At 46.7% G+C, this 23,396-nt stretch overlaps 3 protein-coding genes across 17 annotated transcripts in view; 2 read left to right on the top strand and 1 right to left on the bottom strand.

Moving 5' to 3' along the window:
- Positions 1–1,939, top strand: part of ryr3 (ryanodine receptor 3) — a 57,094-nt gene extending 55,155 nt beyond the window's left edge. For all 15 annotated transcript variants that reach the window (XM_011612125.2, XM_029849938.1, XM_029849936.1 and 12 more), the window contains 4 exons: positions 71–135; positions 221–321; positions 391–442; positions 1,098–1,939. In XM_011612125.2, coding sequence (XP_011610427.2) covers positions 71–135; positions 221–321; positions 391–442; positions 1,098–1,193 — 314 coding nt within the window. In that variant the 3' untranslated portion in view covers positions 1,194–1,939. The remainder of the gene's footprint in view (positions 1–70; positions 136–220; positions 322–390; positions 443–1,097) is intronic.
- Positions 1,940–2,036: 97 nt separating this feature from the next.
- Positions 2,037–19,061, bottom strand: aven (apoptosis, caspase activation inhibitor). Its single transcript, XM_011612124.2, has 6 exons — positions 18,817–19,061; positions 17,936–18,107; positions 3,553–3,623; positions 3,094–3,189; positions 2,728–3,004; positions 2,037–2,362 (listed from the first exon to the last, which is right to left on the bottom strand). Exons 1-6 carry the CDS (start codon positions 18,991–18,993, stop codon positions 2,226–2,228), a joined length of 930 nt encoding a protein of 309 aa, XP_011610426.2. The 5' UTR covers positions 18,994–19,061; the 3' UTR covers positions 2,037–2,225.
- LOC101061587 (muscarinic acetylcholine receptor M5-like) lies at positions 11,846–23,308 on the top strand. The gene is made up of 3 exons (XM_011612164.2): positions 11,846–12,293; positions 19,499–21,019; positions 21,117–23,308. Exons 2-3 carry the CDS (start codon positions 19,507–19,509, stop codon positions 21,128–21,130), a joined length of 1,527 nt encoding a protein of 508 aa, XP_011610466.2. The 5' UTR covers positions 11,846–12,293; positions 19,499–19,506; the 3' UTR covers positions 21,131–23,308.
- The last annotated feature ends 88 nt before the right edge of the window (positions 23,309–23,396 follow it).

Below are 23,396 nucleotides of genomic sequence, written 5' to 3'. Positions count from 1 at the left end.
GTGGCCTTCAGCCCCTCTCTAAAAGCTGACCTCTTCAGGTGCTGATGATGGGGGTTGTGTTCTGCTTCAGGTTTGATCATCGACGCGTTCGGCGAGCTGAGGGACCAGCAGGAGCAGGTGAAGGAGGACATGGAGGTGAGGCAAAACATCCCGTGTGATCAAAACAGGACAGGTAAGCTTCAGACTCACCCCCCACACCTCCTCTTTTTGCTCTGCTCAGACTAAATGTTTCATCTGCGGCATCGGGAATGACTACTTTGACCGGACGCCTCACGGGTTTGAAACCCACACCCTGCAGGAGCACAACCTGGCCAACTACCTGTGAGTGCTGCACCCATGGTGTGGTGCTGGAGATGTGCTCCTGTCTGATCTGATGTGATCCCCATGCAGGTTCTTCCTGATGTACCTGATCAACAAGGATGAGACGGAGCACACGGGTCAGGTACGTCCAGCGCCGCGAGCTCTTGTATCTGATCAGGAGATGGTTGATCAGAGAACCTTCAGTCGGCTTCCACTTGTGCAACATTTCAACCCACTTGTGTTGCATAAGAGCAGCAGGAGGAAGAAGCAACGTGTGGGCTTGCTTTGACTTTTTATGCTATATTAACTTAGTGTTGTGTACCTGTGCTCCTAAATGTGGTGTTTGATGTTCTTGGGGTGCATGTTGTGGAAAATGGAACTGAAGGCAGAGTGGAGCAAACTGGGGTCACACAGCAGCTTGCTGATCCCAGCTGTGTGACCCCTGGGTGACTTGCCTGCTCATTGCATCCCTATATGGATCTGGTACCTTGCTCAAGGGTACCATGGCAATGCCAGAACACCTTCCAGGTCTTTGTCTGCACTGGGTCTTGAACCAGGAGTCCCTCGCTTCCCAGCCCAGTCCTCAACAGGCTGAGCTGCCACCGCCCCTTGGTGGTACAAAGTGTGAACAAACTACTCTATCAAACTACTCTTCTCCTGCTGCCGCCTACATATTTTCATGATGATTCTCCACCTTAATGTTGGTGAAAGCCCCCCCCCCATGATTTCTCCTCCAGGGGTTTCATTTCTAAGTTGATCCGGAACGCTGACGAGGTGTTTCTGCGTTTCCCCTGCAGGAGTCGTACGTGTGGAAGATGTACCAGGAGAGGTGCTGGGACTTCTTCCCCACCGGAGACTGTTTCAGGAAGCAATACGAGGACCAGCTGGGTTAAAACGAGGGGTGGCGAGCCCACACCACCCGCCCCGCCCCCACCGCCACTGAAAACACACACGGTCATTTTTAAATGTACTAAATCACGACTGCGAAATACTGATCGGACTTTTCTCGTTCGGGCCTCGGAGGCTTCTCTCATGCAAAATCTCCCTCCTGATTGCGACTCATGGCCTTTTTCACTTGCTTGACCTGACGAGGGGTGAAAGCACGACGACCGTACGGATATGCACAATTGCTACGTTCTTGCGAGGGTGTTAGCGCCACTTCTACACAAACGCAGCCGAGGTGACGCGTGCTGCTGCTGCTGCTATTAATATCCACGAGTGAGACTTGATCTGCCTTTCAAAATCCACCCCTTCCCCCCCAAAAAGGTCTCACTCCTTCATGTTCCGACGTGCCTTATGAAAAACTATGCAATGTTAAAAAAAAACTAAAAAAAAAGTTCCTTCTGTTTGGTTCGATTTGTGGCTTTTCATCAGTCCATGAAGAACATTTGTTGTATAAAATCTAGATGATCCTGGTGTAAATGTTGCTTAGTTTGGGTTCTTTCGCTGCCTGCCTGCACTTTTCCCAGCAGAATTGTCACGTGGAAGCCACTGAAAAGACGACGCAGCTGGATTTCAGCAGCTTCTCCACAGCAAAGCAGCTTCTGTTTGGCCATTTGTCTGTATGTAGTAGCTTTGGTAAACTGCATTTCTTTTCATGATGGGGGAGGAAATGAATAAAGTACCTGACGCAACAAATCGAGCCCTTTGTCCTGTCAGTGTTGGACTTTCCCAGTCTTGTGAGGACATCAAGGAAGTTTCCATTACATTAAGTATGTAGAGAACACTCCAAGTTCTTTTTTTTTTTTTTTTAAATTTCAAATGACAATCCTCAACACATCTATGGAACAAAACGACAACCTTGTAGGGGGGAAGGCTGAAGTTACGTCAGCAGGGCTGTGGGACGTCCTTGAGGATGTTGAGGAGAAATATTTGACTTTTGTCCAGTTGCTGATGCGGGACACTGTCTGTCTTGCTTGGAATGGTCAGGAGATCATGCTGTCGAGCCAGTCCTCCAGGTCCTCCTCCGTCACCTCCTTCCTGACAGACGTAGGCTCGGGAGGTGTGATGTCTTTTCCTTTCACCACCTCCTTCTCTGTCACCTCCTTCACGTCTTCACAGTCTGGAGACCAGAAGGAACACGTTGTGACTCTTTCAGGCATACATTATGATCTTGACTTCAGCTGATCAAAAATGTTGAAAATCAAAGTTTATACCTGAACCTTTTCCATCCAGCCAAGGCGCTAGAGTATTTCCCAAAATTGGTGTTATTTCTTTCAATTTCACCCAAAGAAAATTGGACTGAACTCTCCGTGGATGGATGTTAAATGTACGTTAAAGCAGACTAACTGGGTGAGAGGTTAGCCTCTCTGACCCAGGGTAACCAGCTCCCTTAGCCTTCAGCATTTTACATAATGTTGAAAGTCCTCAAATTGAAATTTCCTACATGCATTTATTAGCTTTACGCTGTAGTCGTCCTCTACTCACCTTTCTCTGGTGCCGGGTTCTCTTCTTCCGCACCAGTGTCTTGCTGGTTTCCCACAACTGGTTTCTTTAAATTGAGCAGCTGGTCCAGCTCTTCCTCATCATCCTCAGCCGGTGGAGATGCTGCAGTGTTGGAGGAAACCGGCGTGTGTGCCTTCGTCACCGTGGGAACTTTAGTGGTGAGTTTCCTGAACTCTGCCAGAGGTGGAGCAAAGTCTAATTTGCTCACTTCCGGTTTAGGTGTGAAGCTCACAGCGGGCAGATGTGATGGTGTCAAAACCTGAAACAGGGTCATCAGGAGGGCAGCCGTAAGTCTTCCAACCCACTTAACTGCTTTTAACAGTTGAGGATGAGTTTACACCGGATTACCTGACCCAGGTCGGCGTCCAGGTTGAGTCTCTGATGGACAGGAAGTTCTTGGAGGATTTGAGCGAGAGCTATAAGGTCCACAAACGCTGTGGATGGCTGAAGGAAAAAATGGGAAGACTGTTCCAGTGCCGCTCAAACAGGCAATATTCAGTATTCAGAGGTGAAAGGTTTGTTTTGTCCAACAGGCCTGGTTAAAAAGGTCAGTCAGTTGGCCAATTAATGCTTCTGCTAATGCTCTTGTCGCTGCTGCTAGCATGGAATTCAGTTTCGCCTCTTAAATAAACTCATCTGTACAGTCATGATCGGATCGATACCGTTTGTGTGTTTGATTACGATAGTTATGGCGGTAGAGCTGTTTTCCATCCGCGTAGTTGCGGGGGGGATCCGCTCGATACTTAGCAGAGATCCATCAAAACCAGGATGGTGCAGACAGGCTGACTGGGGAGGATATAGATTTACCTGACTGGCTGCAAATGAATCCATGTCCCACTCTTTCTCTTCTGAGAAGCGGAATTGAGTGAATGAATCCCCTGGAGAGAGAAACAACATGTGAGTCCAAAGTGCTGAGGAAGAGCCGCCGTGGTTCTCTTCTGTCTGCCTGGATCTGTGATACTGTCCAGGTAAACAGAGCCGGTTCCTGCAGTCAGCTCAGCTCGAGAAAAAAAGAGAACATTCTGAGGAGTTCTTTTATTAGCATGCAGGCTAAGGCCAGGGGCGCGTGAGTCGCCCTTGGCTTCCATGAGCATTTTGCAAAGCCTCGTAGCTAAAAACGCTGCGAGACTGTTTATTTACCAGGCATTAAGAGTGGAGCTGTGAGTCGAAATGCATCAAAAACGGCCCGCATCGAACAAACGAGTCGAGTGCACAGGTGAAATTGCGTCCAACCTGTGCCGAACAGGAACAAAACCACTCAGCGGTTCAGTGTCAGGTGTGAAGCACCGCCATCGACGGATGTGCTGTTAGCAGGAGTGTGTGATGTAAGGTGGAACAACAAGATGGTTGTGAATATTAAACACACACACACACACACACTCTCCCGTTAACTTAACTGGACCTTTTTTCTCCCTTTTGGGAGATTCTTTATAAGCTAACCGTGCTTTTACTTGTGGCTGAGACCAGGCTGAAACTAGAGGACGCATGCTGGTCGTACTGGTGTCAGGACTGAGGGAGACAGAAGGGAGAACACAGGTGACTCACATACACACACAGCATACACAAAGTGAGGTGAAATTAGCTTCGGCGGGCTTCCGCACTGACGGGCCAATTAAATCCAGTTTGTTTGGTGAAGCACTGGGACAGTTGTGTTTGACTCTAATTGTGACATTTACTCACTTGTGTCTGCTCATTAGAATAAAAACAAATGTGAGAAGCTTCCTCTTCGTTAGCAACGACTTACATGATAGATTAATCAGGGTTGGTGCTGGACAACGAGGACTGTAACGACTTCATTCATCCTCCCACCTTCCTACATGATGAACTAAATATGATTAAAGCCCGTTTGATGCTAATGCCACAGCTAAAGACAGGGTTACTATGGAAATGCACTTGGATTGAAGCCTTATTTTTAATCATCCCAAACACGTTTCTGTATAGCAGCGAGCCTTTGATTTACGGCGCCTGGCTGTGCGGCGTGACCGGCGGCGCCGACCACGGTCGGTGTCACGCGCAGATGGAGTGTCGGTGGGAGACCTGACAGCCGGTCGCAGCCCCGTGTTTGTCTCCACGCCGCGTTTATTATATCCCAGCTACTCTGCCCTTCAGATGGGACGCTACAGGTGCCATCTGCAGTTGGCTCCATCTGATTGCCTGGATGTGCAGCAAGTGATGGAGGTCAAGGAGAGGAAACAGAAGGGGGGGGGGGGGGGTGTCTCCGGGTCCCTCCCTGTCAGAGCAGCTGAGAAAAGATGATTTATGAATAGAGGCATTATCAGGGTTACAATGATTAGGGTGAAGGCGGGAAGGCTGTCAGCTTTAAGTGACAGTGGGGGGGTGTTTGGGTGTGTGTGTGTGTGTGTGTGTGTGTGTGGGGGGGGGGGGGGGGGGTCGAGCCGTACAAAATCAAATGCTGGAGAAAGGATCCAACGCTTGAGTTACGAGCCTGCTCTTGTGCTTGGCAGATCAGAGGTTAAGAAAATCCAGAAGGCATCGTCATCTTTTAAACAACAAAATTAAAGAGATTCACCACTTGTGTCCCAGAATAATAACTCACAGAAGAAATATCTGCATATTAAGACTAAATTAGCCTTTCTATTCGCACCAATATCAGTGATGTCTTGAAATTTACCCCTGATAACAGCATAAAGCCGCGCGTGTCCGCACACGTCGGCCCTCTCACGGCCTCGCGTTCGTCTTCGTTATTGAATTTATTGGGGAACAACAGTCCGTCACTGCCTCAGCATCAGCATCAGCATCAGCCCACAGCGGAAACCAGAGCAAATCAGGGTGTAAAGTACGAATTAGAACCAAGCGTGGATCCAACAGTGAAGTTTGTTACTGGGTTCACGTTCACAGACCATCATCGCCTTCAACGTCCTCCCAGACGTCCTCCTCTTCCTCCCCCCGTTCTCTCCTCCACAGAACTGCTGACACCAGTGGAGCCCAACCCTCCCACACCTCGCGGGCCATCCGGTGCCATCCTGATCTGCGTCCGTGGAAACACCACCTCAGGTAGTTTACAGGCTCTGACACAACCATGGCAACGGCTGCCGGTGAGGATCAGGGAGGCTCTCGCCGAAGGAGACGGAGAAACGGAATGAAGAAAAATGAGCGCTCTAAACAGACCTCTGAGACTTAAAGCCCCTCTGCTCTCCTCTCACAAAGGTTTAAGTGCGCAGTTGGAACCGCGGTCTCCTACCTGTCACCGAAGTCCGTGAAAAATGGACAGTTTCCGACATACAGCTTAATCGTCCCGAGCGCCATTAAATAAACACTGGAACGAGCGCTCGATCAGGGAACGTCAACGATTACGACTCCAGTCCGAGAGTCTGGTAATAAACCCATCGGCCGTTTGTTACAGCTCCTTCAAAGATTCGCTGGTTCTTCTGTTTCTCGTCACCGTGGCGGCGGCGGCTTTGTTGTGGTCGTTGCCCATAAATCCCGAATCAGATGCTCAACGTGACTGGACACAGTAAGCAATCTTGGAGAAGACCAGTGACTTTCTAAGAGTTCGCCAAGCTAGCAGCATTCAGAGCCGCGCCTTCAGTTTGGGTCAAGCTGCAAAGTTCCAGGCTGATAGGAACACGACTAGAGATCAGTTAAGTTAGTAAACTAGTCATTCCACAGGGAACAAACCCAGCCTCGCTCACGCCACGAGCGCTAACGTATTGTGTAACGGCCTGCTGTTCCGGCTCCATACGTCTCTTGACATCTCGAGCTATCAATAGCCGGTCCGGCTCTCATCTTTTACATTTGGGACGAGTCCCGGCATCTCTGCTCTGCACTTAACGCCACTCCACTGCCGCCCCGCCGCTGCTCTTCCTCACCGCTCGCGAGGACGACGCAGCAAGGTGGAGGATCCAGGAAGTTTGCGTTATTTCCCAACTATTCCGCACCGTTTCCCTCCTGTTTATGCCAACAACAGCACACAGTTAATCTCAATCTTTAAGTCAACAGCAGAGTCACGCTGGCTAAAGCTACTGAAAACACCCTATTTACATGAACCCTGGCAAAGCGTACACAGGTGATTTACATCTCAAAGACCCGGACAGCTGGAGACAAAATGGAAAAGACAACGCCGACGTTGTCTGAACACGTCGGCGGGCGCGCCCATGTTGACCGAGCTGCGCCTTCGGTATACAGTCGGCTCCGTGAGGCTGCAGCGCGGGTTTGGTTCGCGTCGTTTCTCACATGAGAACCGAAACATGAGGGACATTTCCAGAGCGCGAGGGCTGCTGCTCAGGCTCTGCTCACACCTGCAGTGAAATGTTGACATTTCACCCAGCCGGAGGAGGGATACACACATTCCCCACAGCGCATTGCTACAGTTGTGACAAGAGCAACAGCCAGTTATCAGGGAACAACCACCTCCTCCTCCTCTCTCCTTCGGTCTGGCTGTGTCAATTATAGAAAAAAATGCGAGTTCCTTGGGAGTCGTTCGGGAGGTATTCCTTTAAATATTAATTTAAAAACGGCTCTCGACAGGAGAGGAAATGGACCATTTGGAGGATAACAGACGGAGCTTAATGAAAGCCTGTTTAGGAGAATTTGTAGTTACGATCTATGGCACCAATCGCCTTTAGGAGCATCTCCTTGTCACGCCTTTTTAACCAAACCAATTAGCCAAACACAATGCAGCGCTGAAACCCGCTACGCGCCCATAAATCACTGTCCGCGCTAATTGCAATTAAAATCCTGAGCAAACCAGGCGAGACAACAAAGGCAGCTGAAGCTCTTTACTTGAAACTTTTAATGGCGATTGTATGAGGCCGTGTGTTTATGTCAACGTCATATCAGAAGAGCTAAACCCACTGGAGGCCTCCTCCTCATTAGGTGCGAGTGTGCTCTTGAATGAAGCTGTAGCTCGGTGCAAGATTAACTACACTGGCAGAAGAAACGATTCACAATACCGATGCTAATGCTTAGCAAGCATCTATTAGTCCCCTTTTCTTTCATGAGGACACAGATGTAATTGGAAATTGTTAAACGATAACCGGTTTAATCTCATCACTAAATTGATCGATTGATAATGTTTAGCAGGGAGAAAAGAGATCGAATAACATAAATAAAGATAAACTCATGCTAGCAACGGCTCGCCAAACAAATGCAAATCCTCAGACACGTCCCATCAAGGACACAGAAGAGATACCTGGATCAATCAGACACTCATTCATGATGATGGAAAGATGCCATCAAAAACTGATGGGAAATTGATGGAAAAATGTAATCCCCCCCCACCCACTAAAAAGGCCTTGAAGTTCACCGGAAGATGAGAACAATGCACCCACTGCCAGCTAAATATAAACCTGCGGATCATCTTAAATAAGCAGCGAGCTGCTGGAACGTATGAGCCTTTCAAAGCTTTGAAGACTTCAGCGGATGAAAAGTGACAGACACCAGAGTGCCGAGATCCAAGCAAGACATCCAGAGCAGCCACAGCCGTCGATTTACCGTCGTTCTGTCGTAAAGTCTTCGCCGTGTCTGAATGTCGGCGAAGCTGCGATGTCAAACGTGCATCTGCCGAACTGCACAGGCATGGACGCAGGACAATGTTTGTCCGGTGGTTGGTTCTGGAAGCCTGAGTCCGTTAGTTCACCGTTCCATAGAGAGAACTCTATAGTTCGTTAGGCCTTCGCTCTTCTGGAGCGTTCAGGGATCACGATGGTGTGTTGCATAAATCTGGGATAAAAGGTACGATACACTAATATAGATCAATGTGTGTCCACGGTCCAGAGATTCTTTAGTCTGCACGGACAGCAGACGTCAGAAAGTGTCGCACTGTGATCGATCACGTGCTGACCAAGAGCTGCTGTGAGCCCACACGGATCCGAGAGCCTGATCACCAGCCATTATTAGATTTGGGATTTATCCCAACGGTCAGGTCGAGTTGAGTCGCGCCAGCTCAAATTGCAAATACGGTTACTTTGCTGGGCTTTATTGATCCACTACTGGTGGATAAATAGATGTGGTTTGGTAAGAACCATAATTACAGTACCAATTATGTTCAGTTCAACGGGTCAGTACACGTAGAAGTGCTGAGAGTTGTGAACAGGCCGGTTAAGAACCTAGATCTCCATTAACCCAGGCTAAATTACAGTCTGGGCCACAACATGGGGGACTGGGTCTGGAACCGCCACAAATGCAACCATGATGACACGATTACACTAATATTGCTATAATCTGTTGAGTTATAACATGCTGAAGCTACTGTTAGCATCCATTCAATGAGAAGCGCATCCATTAAACTACGGCAAGAAACCTCTGCAATTACCTAGAAGACGTCCTTTCAAGCAAAGGTGTGATCGATCACCTCGGCTTTGATTTAGGGGAGAGTGAGCTGTAATCACAGCATTTAGGGGAGGCACAAGACACAAACAAACACTGTGCAGCCATCACAGGGTCAAGAGGACGTGGACAGTGAATAGGAGGCTGAGTAAAGTCTAATTATCCAGAGGTGAATTAAGTTCAGAGCAGAAAAGTCGTTTACAATCCCAGAAAACCCGCACGGGGCTCAATAGACTTATTTAGCCTCCACTTTCCATCTAAAGGTCCATTTTCTCAAGAATTCCTTGATCTGTAGCTCTAATGACTCTTGTTACCCCAGAGGTCGCATTCATATTCAAAGGCTCTTTGAAAGGGGCTTTACATTCCTAATTGAGTCCATTTGAATGTGATCCCCTATTAGAAAATCCCGACGAAGACATTATCTACAGTAATAGTTGAGCCATAATACCAGTGCGAAGGAGGCAAAAGCAACTGTGCACTGCATGTTGAAGACGTGAGCAATCACAAATGCAACGTGGCTTCATCTAAGCTAATAAGCATTCGTTTCCATTAAAAAAACAAACATCCAGGTAAATTCTATTGGAAAATCTCTCACGGGAGGAATTTTCTATGCAGGGCCATCACAGTTATTTAGTGCGAGACGATCCTCCCAGTGTGGGAGGTGTGAAGCACATAAAGCAATTACCTTTAATAGAGGCACCATTAAATGACTGATCTGAGTTTTCCGTCTGAACTCCACCGATAATTAGTCTGGAGATGTAAAAAACAACAAAAAAAAAATCATCTGTATGCACGGCGGCTCTGCAACCACAATCAGTAGAAATCAACGTCAAAAAACGATGTCGGACGGGTGTGAAAATGTCCTGGCAGACGAGCAGTGATGAGTAAAGCTGCTGTGCCCAAATATTGGCCATGTTTAACAGGGGTAGTTAAATGCCATCAGTGGGGTCAGCCGCGGGGGCAGATTTGCCCAATCTACAGAACTCCAGCTGTTTGCCGTGGATCCGGGCGCCATATTACATAAACCCCCTGAGGAATACATTAAACATACTTCCGATCCTTTGTGTTTTACTCTCCGGATAATCAACACGTAGCTCGCGGCACGCCGGTCCAAAGGAACAAGCGTGACATATTCACATGAAAGAGCCGCGCAGCCCATTTAATCAAGGCCAGTCCGGATGAAACAGCTGCCATCCTTTCAGAGGATCCTGCAGCGCCAGGGTTCTGAAGGACCCTCCAAGATGGTGGCAGTTCAATTGGACCTTATGTAGGCTAATGATGCTGGAAGGTGGCGTGCAGCACGCAGAATCTGTTTAAAGATGGTATGTATGTGGAAATGAAGAGGCTTCACTCCTCGGAATTCTCTTTGTGTTTCTGCAGACGGGTCATCGGGACGCAAGCGTTCCGCTGAGGCGAAGACGGCCGTCGTGCGAGCGCTGGGTTGAGGGGTGCCACACGGACCTCAGCTTCCTCTTCATTTGAGTGAGAAAGGGTCCGAAGATTAGCCACGGCCTCGGCCACTCGAGAAAAGCCCAATTCATCACACACCTGCTGAAGAACCTGCGTAAAATCCACCTATTTCAGTAGCTGGCAAAATAATCGGAATTTGAGTTGCTTTAGCTTGCAACTGTCTTGAACCTGAATTTCCTGACTTGTATTCACAGGAAAGAGTAACGATGAAAAATGGGACCGCGCCGTTGCAACTGCTGCCCGCCACAATCCCGACAAAGCTAATGGAAATAACTAAACGGACTCAGACGGCTGCTAGCTTGCTTGCCGCATCAGATATAACAAATGCGCTGGTGGCTCGACGCTGATGGATGTTATGCGACAAGTGCGCGTTGGTCTCATTGTGTCAAAGGCAGTCGTGGGGCTCCACGCAGGACACAATGCTGCCAGCAGACGTGACGTGACGGTAGAATATCTTCTGAACCGTTTAGGTGCAATTGCCTCAATCAAGGATTGATCCTTTGCTACTGATTGGTGGCTAATGGTGGACAGTAATGACAGAGATGCTCTCAGCTTACCGCTCCTGTATCTGTCAGGAGTCACAAGAACATCTGGATCAGACTAAAGTCTGCAATCAGACGTTAACGACGCGGTTTGAACCTCTGAGGTCATGCCTATAACATTATTATAGCAGCATTTCCATCTGCTGTTACATTAATATCAATACTTGACATCATCTGATCAGCAGTGATGAGTTCATATCAAAACGCCTCCAATCTCCAGATGCAATAGCTGCCAACTGATGTTTTCCACATGCCCGGACGGTTCTCACCTACTTACCTGAACACTTGTGCGAATCTGATGAAGTTATGAAGCGCTGTGGACAAGCAGGAGAAGCAGCAGCGTCCGCCCCTGAACTGCTGCTGACGCCCACATCTACTCCTCCTCCGACTCCTCCCCCTTCTCTGCCTCATCCCGCTCCTCCATCTCCTCACTTTCTCCCTTTCTCCTCTTTCCAACGGAGTGGTCTGACAGGGGATGAGGCTTCCGGCCATATGGGAAACTCTTCCAACGGTGGCCTGCGCCTGAATCGGCAGGTTGCCGACGACGTCGGGGCAGGACAGTAGCTCGAACCCAGTCGTGGGCGATCCCGATTGGAGCCGTGGCTCCTTGAGGATGCAAGGTGACGGACTCCCCTTCCCCGGCTGCTAGACCTGCTCAAACTTTCCAAGAGGACTCAGATCCACGGTTTCCTGCTGAAGGATTTGAGGCTCCTCAGCTCGACAAATTTTTTTTTTTTTTAAATGGCATCTCCTCATCGTCAGTGCTTCTTCCATTAATTCATCAATCTGTGGGGGGGAAAAAACTCTCAAAAGGAAAAACAAGGCGTCCGACGGCTGTCGCCCGCACACGGACGCTGGCCAGCTGTCGCCTTCGCCATCGGAGAAGATCAGACCACCGAGAGCCTGGCGGCGATGCCGAATGAACTTGTTTGGATCAAAGCTCCTCGTACTTAGCAACTGGTGAGGATGAGCCGCGGCGCGATGAGCTACCCGTGTTTGACAAGTGTGTTTTTCAGCTCATTGGAGAGCGGAGCGCAGAGAGGGAACAAAGTCAGCAGCAGGGAGTGAGGGGAGGGGAAGAGCAAAGCCAGCGCGGGCAGGAGCGGAGCGCCGGGAGAGGAGACGGAGCGGAGGAAGACGCAAAAGACCAGAAACTGACACAACTCCAGACCAAGGGAGGCGCGGAAGGGGGGAAAACGGCGTTTCCAAGGGCTTGTTTGGTGCCGGAGGATGGTGTTTTGAGAGAGGGTGAGTGTGCGTTCTCTTTGATGTGCAGGAAATTAAGTCGCGCCCAGGAGCAGCTGTCAAACACTGACTGTTGTGCAACAGCGCGGCGCATCTACTCTCACACGTTTTATTGCTAAATCCCCCGCACCACTGTTATTGTTCACCGTTTTCCCAACAGTTGCTGCATCCTGACTGAGGAGAGTCGTTTGGGAGGTTAAGGGAGCGTAAAGTGATGCAGAAGTGTTAATGTGCAGCAGAGGAGGGAGACGTTTCATTTAAAATGCCATTAAAAAGGCCGCGATACTGAACACTCTAAAACAGGCTTCAATTCAAAGAGCATAAACAAATAAAAAGGCTAAATTCAAAGAGAAATTCCCCCCCAAAATTCTCACTTGTTGAATGTTATTTTTCTGCTAATGGAATTTTTTGGTACAAGCATATTTGTGTTATTCGTTATATACCCATATTCCCTCTCTGAAGGAAATGCTCACATTATTTAGCAATTGAGAAGAAAAAAAATTGGATTTGGATGGTCAAGTGGACCAATGTGGAAATGTGAAGCAAGAATAAATGACGATGCTCAGTGGTGTACCTGGCAGTTATTAGCTGCTCTCTAGGAATACTTGACGACTGCGGACAGCTGGAAAAGGCACGTTTATGTTAACATATCGGAAGGTTTAAGTGGGTGAATGGAAAATCTCCAGTGTCTCTGCTCCACCTGCAGCTGCGCTGAGCTTCACACCGTCCTCTGCTGCCTGAATCAGAACCAATCACAGTCAAGTGCCTATGCTTTGTTTCCTATTTCCTGTCCAAGAGGCGGTGGATGACCGGACCTCATTCCTCCGCTTTGACGCCGCTCTCCTCCAGTCTAGAATGGCTAATCAAGTATTCAGAATGACACCGGAACATATAAATTAATGGTGATGCTGATTGGGACTATTCATCTCAGTTAGGAATCCGTCTCTGTTTGTCAATCTAGTTAGCTAAAGCACCGAGGGTCTAACGTGATTTCCTTCGGTCTCATTATGATTGAGCCTCAATAGGTGCCCATTAGTCCCTCTGGTAAACTACGGCTGCGGGGGAGGAGGAGGGGGATTGATTCCTGTGTGCAGACAGATGATTGGCACAAGGATGTAAATAAGCCGTTTCAGCCAAGTCGTGGGGACACGCTCAGTGAGAGAATGGCACCATGTATGCTCTTTATCCATAGCAACAGCACAATCAGCCCCCGACAACGCCAGGAGTTCAACCTGACTAAATAAAGTCACGTCCAGGATACAAAACAGATGAGAGGAAATTCATTTCTCAAGGCCTTGGAGCACCTTGAGCTGTTGTAGTTGGATCAATGCAAGCTCCCCCCCCCTGAACCCTGCAAGTGAAAGTCTCAAGGCGATAAAAATGCTTCATCACAAAAGTGAAAGAACGCCGTCACGTTGTGTCCTTCGGGGGGGGGAAAAACAACTTCAGCCTCGGCGTCATTGAAACATTTTCTGCGGGCCTGACTGAGCCAGCAACAGGAGGGCGCGATCGCAATCAATTAAAAAAAGCCACGAATGCTGCAAGCAGTCGTGATGTTTGGTGAAACTGCGGGGGCTGCGTAATTATCACCGGGGCGGTCAAAAGAGCAGCAAAAATCAGAACCTTCCTCCATTCACATGAGTCTATTGTGGGCAACGTCGCACCGCCGCCTTTTATTTCTCCCCAATCACCAAGGCTGCAGCAGAGCATTTAATTTTCTGTTTTTGTTCACTTCGAATCAAAAGAGGCGTCCCGGCACCCTCGACGGAAAAGGCGGAAATCTCGGCTTTAATCCTCCGCTGTGGCAGAAAATGAATCCGGGGAAAGCAGCCCAACCTCGGTGGTACAAAAGGACGCTATTTAAACATCTGTGGCGAGAACACGTCCTGTCCAACGTGAGAGTGCGGGGGGGGGGGCGCGATGAGCCGGGCCCGTTGTGCACTTACACCCGCACCCACATTGACGTTTCAAAGGCAGGCAGAAAATTCCAAAAGAAGTAATCTCACATCAACGGCGCTTGATGAACACGTTTTGTTTGGCTTTGCCGTGACCTAATGTGAAGGCAGAAAAAAAAAACCCGCCGTCTTCCTCCATCTGTTACGTCGTGCCATTTAAAACTCCAGCCTGTCCAACAGGACCTTTGCGCGGTGGCTGACTCAGTCTTGTTGAACCTCGTGCTCCTGCGTCAACAAGAGTCTAATCCATCTTAATTCTTGTCTCCCCTGAGTGAAATCTTTAGTCCTCCCATCGTCTGTTAATGAACGTGAAGGAGACGTCAAATAATACCATGTAATGAGTAATTGCAGCCTAAGTTTTAGAGTCAGAAAGTCTTACATTAGGTAAGCAGAAGTTATGGTCTGTGAAAGTCCAAATGAGCCGTCTGTGCTCTACAGATGAAGAGAACCCTTCAGCGCGCATTAGAGACGCTCGAGGCCGGGCTCTCTTACGTCACCACTCGTGTTACCATCCGCTGGACTGCTCGGGATATTTCAGAGTCCAACCATGACACCAAAAGCAGCTCTGCAGACGGACGTGTTTGTGGAACTCTATAGGTTCCTAATCTAGATGCAGGTTATTGATCGGCACAGACAGAGCTGTCTTTCATTGATTAGGGTCAGGGGTGGGTTTCTTTAATTACCTTCAGCTAATGTTATTCCCATTATTAACTAAAACAAATGCAAAACGATTGTTGTTTTTTTTACGTGTGCATCCCTGTTTCGCTAAACATGAGTTTGATGGATTTGCTGTCAGCGAGCCGATCAGTCGATGGCGGTTTCAGCTCTTGAAATACCGTCTTAAAGTTACGGAGTCTGATTCCAGCAGAACTTCAGTGCCTTCTGCCCCCTGAGGTCAGAACCAAAACAGTCCTCACCCACTCAAATATATATTTATCTCCATCCTGTTTAAGGCTGGTTCACACATGTCCGAACCCAGCTCCAACAGCAGCGAACGGCACCCCTGTCGGCTCACACGTTAAGTGTTACCACAGGTAGCACCGTGGTTAGATAATGACGTTGTAGCTGAAGCGGAGGGGAAACGAGCTATTTTAGTATAGATTCAAAAGCCTCTGACGTGTTTTTGTAAAGCTGTCTTCTCAATTTCCGCTTGCAAACAGCCTCTGCAGGCCGTTTCTCTCCTGAAACACGTGCACATACTTCTGACCTGTACCTTTCTGCCCAATCAAACAAAACAAACAACACTCCAACACATCAGCAGCCTGGACACGAAAGCGTTAGCGTGATCATCTGCACAATAAGAACTGTGCTGCGTGAGAACAAGCGGAGAAGAAAAGGGGGGATTTCTGCAGCTCACTCCCGATTTCACAGCTACCTTAATTGGCTAGAAAAATGACTCTTGAAAGCATCACCTCCCACGTACAATTAAGTATCCTCTAGAGAGCAGCAGCCTCTTGCTGTATGGCATGACTAAGCTGGCAATGTGGGCAAAACACAGAGTCAAACAACTCACCGGAGAACCTTTGGCCTTCACACTATGGAAGCAGTGACGCGCCGCTGCTACACACTCCAACTTTAATATTGTGATGAACAAAAGATCCAGATTAAAAAAAGGAATCAATTGTGTGAGCTGTCTGCTCCGGGAAATCTCTGAAATGAATCACACCTGATGGGAAAGGCAGGTTCTCCTGGAATACGGCTGGTTGGAACAAACAGGGGAGATGCTGAAACAAGAACAAGGATTCCTCACTTCTCAACCGGGATCTCCAATGAGACCGTTAAAAGCCAAAGAAAATCATTTGTTGTCAAGATAATTACAGTAGAAATAAAGCAGAAACCCTCGTAATTGGCTCTTCCAATTATGCATTCAAGTACTGATGCGTGAATGCGACAGATCATCATAGAAACCATCTAAATGTATATTTCTCAAGGTCTATCACGTTTACAGTGCTGTTTATCAAGCGGCCCCCGGTGTTGGTGTACGTAGTACAATGCCAAAACTACTTAACGGAAGTCAACTTGAACTGTGCTGGTCCCAGCCTGAGTTATGGTGCTGACCGTGTTTTAAAATATACGTGTGTATGAATAATCCCAGTTTGTCTTCACATTCCCGTCCTCCGGGTTACCCCCAGCATTAAAGAAACAATAACCAACCCCCTGAATAATCATCCCATTTGTTCTGCCGATCACTCTAATCACTCCAATTATTGAAGGAGACAGTTATTACCCTCCACATTTGACAACATGATCAGCAGCTTGAGCTCCAGCAGTCGCCATGACATGATGCTGATGATGACAAAACAATTCCGAGCGCTCTCCCTGATGCAACCAAGTGCTGATTAAACAGGAAAGACATGTGCACGTCCACACTCGGTGCGACTCAGCCTCTTAACGTCTACATCTCATTATCCGTCCAAAGAGAAAAGGTCATTAATACTTCCCAGAATGTCAATTCATTTGTGTTACCTGGCCTAATGACTTCCATCACTTTCTTCAGAATCTTCCGTAACCCCGTCAGGGCCCTGATTATTCACAGTGTTACAGCGTGTTTTTGATTACTAATTATCACTTGTGGAATAAAGGCAGAGATTATGTCACAGTTAAATGTTGCACATCTATTCATGGACATATTACAAATGGAATTTAGTCAGCATGTATGGGACTGGTCATTTTGGCCATCTCTGAGATAATCTAGGATATTATGATTTATATAATATTATGTCACAAAGCTCATATCATCTCAATCTGATTTCTGCAACATGACAGTGAGTTCCCTGTTCTTCCCTGGCCTCCGCAATCACCAGATCCAGATCCAATAAAGCACCTTTGGGAGATTCGCATCACAGACGTGCAGCCGACATATCTGCAGCAACTGCTGATGCTGTCGTGTCTTTACGGGGCCAAAAACAGCTGAGGAATGTTTCAAAAACCTCGTGTAAAGTATGTCATGAACAATAAAGGAGCTCTGAAACCAAAAGAAGGTCCAAGCGTTTATTAGCAAAACGTATTTTCCACTAGGGCAGCCAGACGCCAGCTGTCACATAACTTCCTAGGCCAAGTTAATTAGAATCTATATTCATATTTTCCTTAATTTATCAAACATAAATGTGCAAAAACATATTCCATTGAAAAATCTCCTACTCAATATTACAAAAATTGAATTAACTGAGAGTTGCTTGTCATGACTGGAACATAAACAGAGCCTGCGACCAGTTTAGTGGTTTTGAAAGGCTGAAAAACCAGCTTATCAAACTGCCCTAATTGAACAGCTGTTGTCAGAGAATTAGCCTTAAATATACAGATACTACTCCGCTCTGCACTAATAAGCCTGCGCTCCAAATCATTTTCTTATGGGAAACGAAGTCCCCACAGACGATCAGTGACCACTGAGGCTGAAATTAGCAAAGAGGAGTAAGTTTGTTCTGCGCAGCTATCTGACAGTCAAAGCAACGGAGGATTTACGCCACAAACGTTCCAATTTCAGTCTAATTAGGGCAGAAAATCACAAAAGTGCAACTGAACTCAGTGGAGGATTTGACAGAATAACCATGGTGGTGTGATCCCACAAAGACTGAAAAAGAGCTTTACTTGTACAAACTCATTGTTTTGTCACCGTCCTCACCATCAGAATCCGCCCAGAAACGAAACCCAACAGAACCCTCAGGTTTTGTTTAAAACTCGTGAGCTCACCTGCTGACTCCAACAGAACGTGGTAGTCGGTGCCTCGCCGAGTGGGTATGTCGTCGCCAGAGTCCGGCTTCTCTGACTGCTTATAACGGTCCCAGTTTGACTCCAGTTTCCTCCTGGAGAAATTTCCCAACCCGCAGTCGTCTTCTTGATGACCTTCTTCCTCACTTTGCTCCTAGAAGACAAAAGAGTGAGAAACACCATGAAGGATTTGATATCAGTATCTTTTCAGATGTAAAAAAAATTCACATCAAGGTTGCTGAAATATTCATCTTGTAAACTGTAATGCAAAAAAATTAACTCTACTCCAAACAGTTTAAGATGGTGGCGAGATGTGATAAGGGTTTATGTAGATCAACTCCAGCTGTACAAATGCTGTCATGGAAATGATGTCTCAGATGTGGTGACTGCTCAGTTGAAACACAAACATGGAACATAATCATTAGACCCCAAAGTAGATTGTCATAATTGCAATCAAGGAGCTCCAATGTGCCGAGGAAGATTTATATGATTGCAATCAACGAGTTCCTATTGTTTCCCTTCTGATGCAGTCGTTACCATGGTGGGAGAATCTGCTTATACAGAGCATCCCAGTGGAAATTCTGCTCCAATCTAATTTCACAGAAATTGAGTTAAAGGGGAGGGGGGATTTGGAAAGATTTTTATTTCGCAATTATCATAATAGCGCATATGCACTTTACAACAAGCAGTAGACGTAGGATATCAGGTGTAAATATTGGAGCTGCTGCCGATTAGCCCGGCCTGAAGACTTCTTATTTAATTTTAATACGTCATCTAAAGATTACAAAACCATTTGTTTTTCCAGAATGAGCTGAGGTTGAGAGCATCAGCGCCACGGAAGCAACTTTCTCTCTCTCTCTCACCGGGGGATGAAACGCATGTATGTTTTCTCCACGTCCATGGCCGCGATAATAGTTTCTTTTCCCCCGGCCGCGGTGGTGACTTCCTCTCCCTCTGCCCCGATGTTCACCACTGTTGATAGCGCCCCGGTCAACTTTTTTCCAGCTCCCTCCTCTACCGCTGTTCTGCCTGCCCTCCATAGCTGACAGGCATGGATCTCGCTGCCAGGCAGCGGGAGCGTTTAGCGTGTGACACCGCGTTACCGCGTGTTACATTGAATTTGGTCGTTCAATAACTGTAGCGTTTGATGGTTCCGAGTGTTATTTGGGCTCAAACGATGCTGTGTTGTGAGGGTTGACCTAACATTAGAATAATGTGATGTTAGGGTAAACGTGTTTAAATCATTTCTGTAATGTAGGTCATGCATTACTGAAGGCTTGCTTGAATAACAGAAAAGAATAAATAAGTTCTGTTTTTTTTTTATTGATCCATTGAGACAAAACGGGCTTTTGCCCACAGACAAGTTTATGAACACATTAAAAATGCACATATAGACAATCACCCTTTTTATCATTTCTTTAGCATATATGACCTGTGTTTGACATTTAAACTGGTAGAATGAAGGAAATAACTTTAATTTAAATGGAATAAAATTAAATAAACACAATGTACCAATTATATTAATATCCATTCTTCTTTTTTCAGGAACCTCAATGGAGTTAAACTTGTCAACTGTGAGACTGAACGGCATCATGGGAGTGCATTCTCCCAACACTACGTTTGCCAACAGCACACATTACAGCACAGCCCCACACAGTCTTTGGGAGACGATAACCATCGCCACAGTGTCGGCCATCGTCAGCTTAATAACTGTTGTTGGTAATGTGCTGGTGTTGTTATCCTTCAAAGTTAACAGCCAGCTAAAGACTGTAAACAATTACTACTTACTGAGTTTGGCCTTCGCTGACCTCATTATAGGAGTGTTGTCCATGAACCTGTACACCACATATATCCTGATGGGTTACTGGTCCTTGGGGAACCTTGCATGCGACCTTTGGCTAGCTGTGGATTACGTAGCCAGCAATGCTTCTGTCATGAACTTACTTGTCATCAGTTTTGACAGGTACTTTTCCATTACGCGGCCGCTGACTTACAGGGCTAAAAGGACCCCAAAGAGGGCTGCCATTATGATCGGCCTTGCATGGTTGGTGTCTTTTGTCCTCTGGGCGCCTCCTATTTTGTGTTGGCAATACTTCGTAGGGGAGCGAACGGTGCTTCCTGATCAGTGCCAGATTCAGTTTCTAAAAGAGCCTGTGATCACATTTGGGACAGCCATTGCTGCATTCTACATCCCCGTGTCTGTAATGACCATCCTTTACTGCAGGATATACAAGGAGACGCAGAAACGGACCAAGGACCTAGCAGAGCTGCAAGGACTTGCAACAGAAAATGTTCTGGAGAGGACTAAACCCCCGAAAACCCTCATTCACTCCTGCTTTCATTTCACAAGGGAGAGGAGAGAACAGAGTCAGGCCTCCTGGTCTTCATCAAACCATAGTAATACCACTAAAACCACCACCAGATCCGAAGATGTGTGGGTGAAAGGAGATCAGACCACTTCCTTCAACAGCTACACCTCGTCTGAGGAAGAAGACCATCCGGTTTCAATAGCAACCCCACAGGGATCTTTCAGAGAGCAAGGGAGTAGGCAGAGTAATAAGAATGGGCAGGTGACAGATTATACAGAAGATCAGTTTATCAGCACTCCTCTGAAGAAGAACAGTAAAAAGGGCATCTCTTATAGGTTTGCACCTGGTTCAAAGGATAAGAACAGTAATCCAACGACCCCAAAACCTTCGCCGCCTAAAGCAGAGCCACCCACCAAAAGCGCCTCTCCTTCCTCCACCACTTCCAAACCCATAGACCCTGTCCTGAAGAACCAGATCACCAAACGGAAGCGGAACGTGCTGGTGAAGGAGAAGAAAGCGGCTCAGACCCTCAGCGCCATCCTGCTGGCGTTCATCCTCACCTGGACGCCATACAACATCATGGTGCTCATCTCTACCTTCTGCGTGGACTGCATCCCCACGTCCCTGTGGCACCTGGGCTACTGGCTGTGCTACGTCAACAGCACCATCAACCCCATGTGCTACGCCCTCTGCAACAAGACCTTTCAGAAGACCTTCCGCATGCTCCTGCTCTGCCAGTGGCGGAGGCGGCGGAGAGGTGAGGATTAACTTTACCGGTGTGGACACTCAGCAAATGTAGATAATAAAAAGGCTTGAGATGGGTATTAAATCAGATTTACTGCTGTCTTCCACAGGTGGATTCTCCTGATACAGCCTTGCTGGCAGTGGTTATCTCCTGCGTAGAGCGTTGCATGCAATTTGCTATAAAAAGATGGAAGCTGGAAAACCAACTAGATCAGCAGCACTTAAACTTTAGTAACTTAGTAAACTGTAGTTTTTTGGTTTTTCCTCTTTGGATTATCACAGGTAATATAAAAGGGGTAAAAAAATGGCCTGAGAAGTTTTTCAAATGGTCCACTGGCTCCACTGAATTTATGCAGATGGGGGAAAATAGGACGTATAGACGTAAGCACAATGTTCAAACTGAGGCTCCTTATCTTCATCTGAGGCATGACATTCGAGGTCAACACAAGCACCACATACCCGAATCTGAACGCACGGATCTCAGCAGCAAAGTGGAGGTGATCTACATCCAGACAAAGATCTAGATTAAAAACAGAAGCGTGAGTCCATTCAAATTCAATGCTTATTCCATGTTATAACATGAAGTTAATAGAGTTAATATTCAGTGTTACTCTTAAGAACTACAAGGAAGAATATTCATAAACTATTCCTGATATAAAAAAATCCTTCCAATGAATCCCTCCATCCATCTCTTCTGAATCTCAACCCCGACTGTGTCGGTGAACATCTCTGAGTTGTGTTACTGTGTTTACCGCTGCTGCGACACCTTTTATTGTTTGTGAAGTTGTGAATGTAAAAACTTCCCTTTCAACCTTTCCTGTGAGACTGAGCAGAAATAAACCTGTTTAATCGGGTTCAATTCTACAAAGAAACAAACAAGGGTTCCACAGCATGTGAATAAGAACTCAAAAATCTGACCAAATGTCACACTCGCAGCCCCTGTTGCTCACTTGCACTGTACATAAAGAACTTGTGGAGTTACACATTTTAAGTGCTTTATAAATCATTCATTTAGCTGATCTCTCACCTCCGAAACAGTGCATGTAAAGTAGTTAGTAAGTGTTAGTGTTTGTTAAATATTCTCCTTTTTTAGCTCTTGTAAACAGCATCAGACCTTCTGTTAAAGGGCTCGTCTGCACTCGCTGTTAAACTGTTCACCCTCCTCAATGGCTTCCCCTATAATTGCTTTTAATCGCAGCTCTTAGTCATTGTGATTCAGTTGGTCTGATTAAGGCTGATCGGATCATTTTACTCTTATCCAAGATCGGACGCCAACTGTGTTTTCAGTCAGATGAAAGCCTGAACTTCGACTTGCTTGATCATTGTCTCCGTAGATAAACATAAGTCCAATCACTGATGGTTGAATGTCACGTTGGGTTTATTAACAAGCAAACGAGCCTTCGTCCAGTTGGCCTTGGAATCTTCTAACCATCATAGCATGGATCTTCGTGGAGACTTTGCTCAGGTGAAGAACCATGACAGCAGTTATGCAGTTTCTTCCATCTTCTCCTCGTTTCTGTAGAGTAGGCTCAGGAATCTGGGAGGCCTCCACAGGCACCATTTTAATCCTGCATGTATTTCTGACAGAACCCAAAAACTAGTTTAACTAAAAAAAAAGGATTGTTCCGTTTCCATCCTGCCTTGTGCTTTTCACCAGGCTTTTCTCTGAAGTCGTTCATTTTTTTTTTTAAAATGTTCTTTGGGATTATTATTTATTAAATGACTGGATTTTTTTTTTTTAGCTTATTTTTTGCATTTTGTCCAAGGAGCTGCTCGGGGTTCCATTTAAGCAGCATTAAATGTGGAAAATCATTGAAGGAGGTGAACACTTAAATAAACATTGTACATTTTGCAGGCATATTTGTGTCACGATATTAAAAAAAAAAAGGTCAAGTTGGACGCACACTTCCGCAACCCCTCTGCGGAGGATCAGAGCCACTTGTAAATGATGTTGCTCGTGTGTCTTTGGGTGTCGGGTGATACTTCTCTAAACTCTGTGCCTTTTGTCCCACTGTAAACGATTCCGTGCGCTTCGTCTGACCTTGCAGGTCCGTTAATGTCCGTCTTTATCGCACAGTGGAATACAAATACTCTGTATGTCTTTTGGCAAGGACGACATCATTTTCACTTGTCTTTCTGGGGGCGAAAAAAGATGCAGAACAGCACCAGTTTATTCCGTTGAATATTAAGAAGAGCCCCGTCGTGGATGTCAGATGAGCAACAAGGTTCATCGGCAGTGCCAAAACTCTCCGTTGCTGTTGTTACTGCAGGTAAAAAGGCTCAAATAAAACCGTTTTCTCATGGTGGAGTAGTATTAATTGATGTCGTTGCTCTCTTTCAGTAAATCGGACCTTAAATTCAAGTGTCGTGTGTTCTGTAAAATGCTGTAA

This window comes from Takifugu rubripes, chromosome 16, assembly GCF_901000725.2.
Source record: "Takifugu rubripes chromosome 16, fTakRub1.2, whole genome shotgun sequence".
Taxonomy (NCBI): domain Eukaryota; kingdom Metazoa; phylum Chordata; class Actinopteri; order Tetraodontiformes; family Tetraodontidae; genus Takifugu; species Takifugu rubripes.
Note: the sequence above shows the minus strand (reverse complement) of the source record. Positions and strands in the feature narration are given on the sequence as shown.

Bases quoted from the DNA above. Each gene is read 5' to 3' on its own strand.
- aven (XM_011612124.2), bottom strand. From the start codon at position 18,993: ATGGAGGGCAGGCAGAACAGCGGTAGAGGAGGGAGCTGGAAAAAAGTT. The intron at 3,624-17,935 runs GTGAGCTCACGA...TTCTCTCTCCAG, and splicing joins CGTTCTGTTGGAGTCAGCAG to GGGATTCATTCACTCAATTC. The intron at 2,363-2,727 runs GTGAGTAGAGGA...TCTGGTCTCCAG, and splicing joins GAACCCGGCACCAGAGAAAG to ACTGTGAAGACGTGAAGGAG.
- LOC101061587 (XM_011612164.2), top strand. From the start codon at position 19,507: ATGGAGTTAAACTTGTCAACTGTGAGACTGAACGGCATCATGGGAGTG.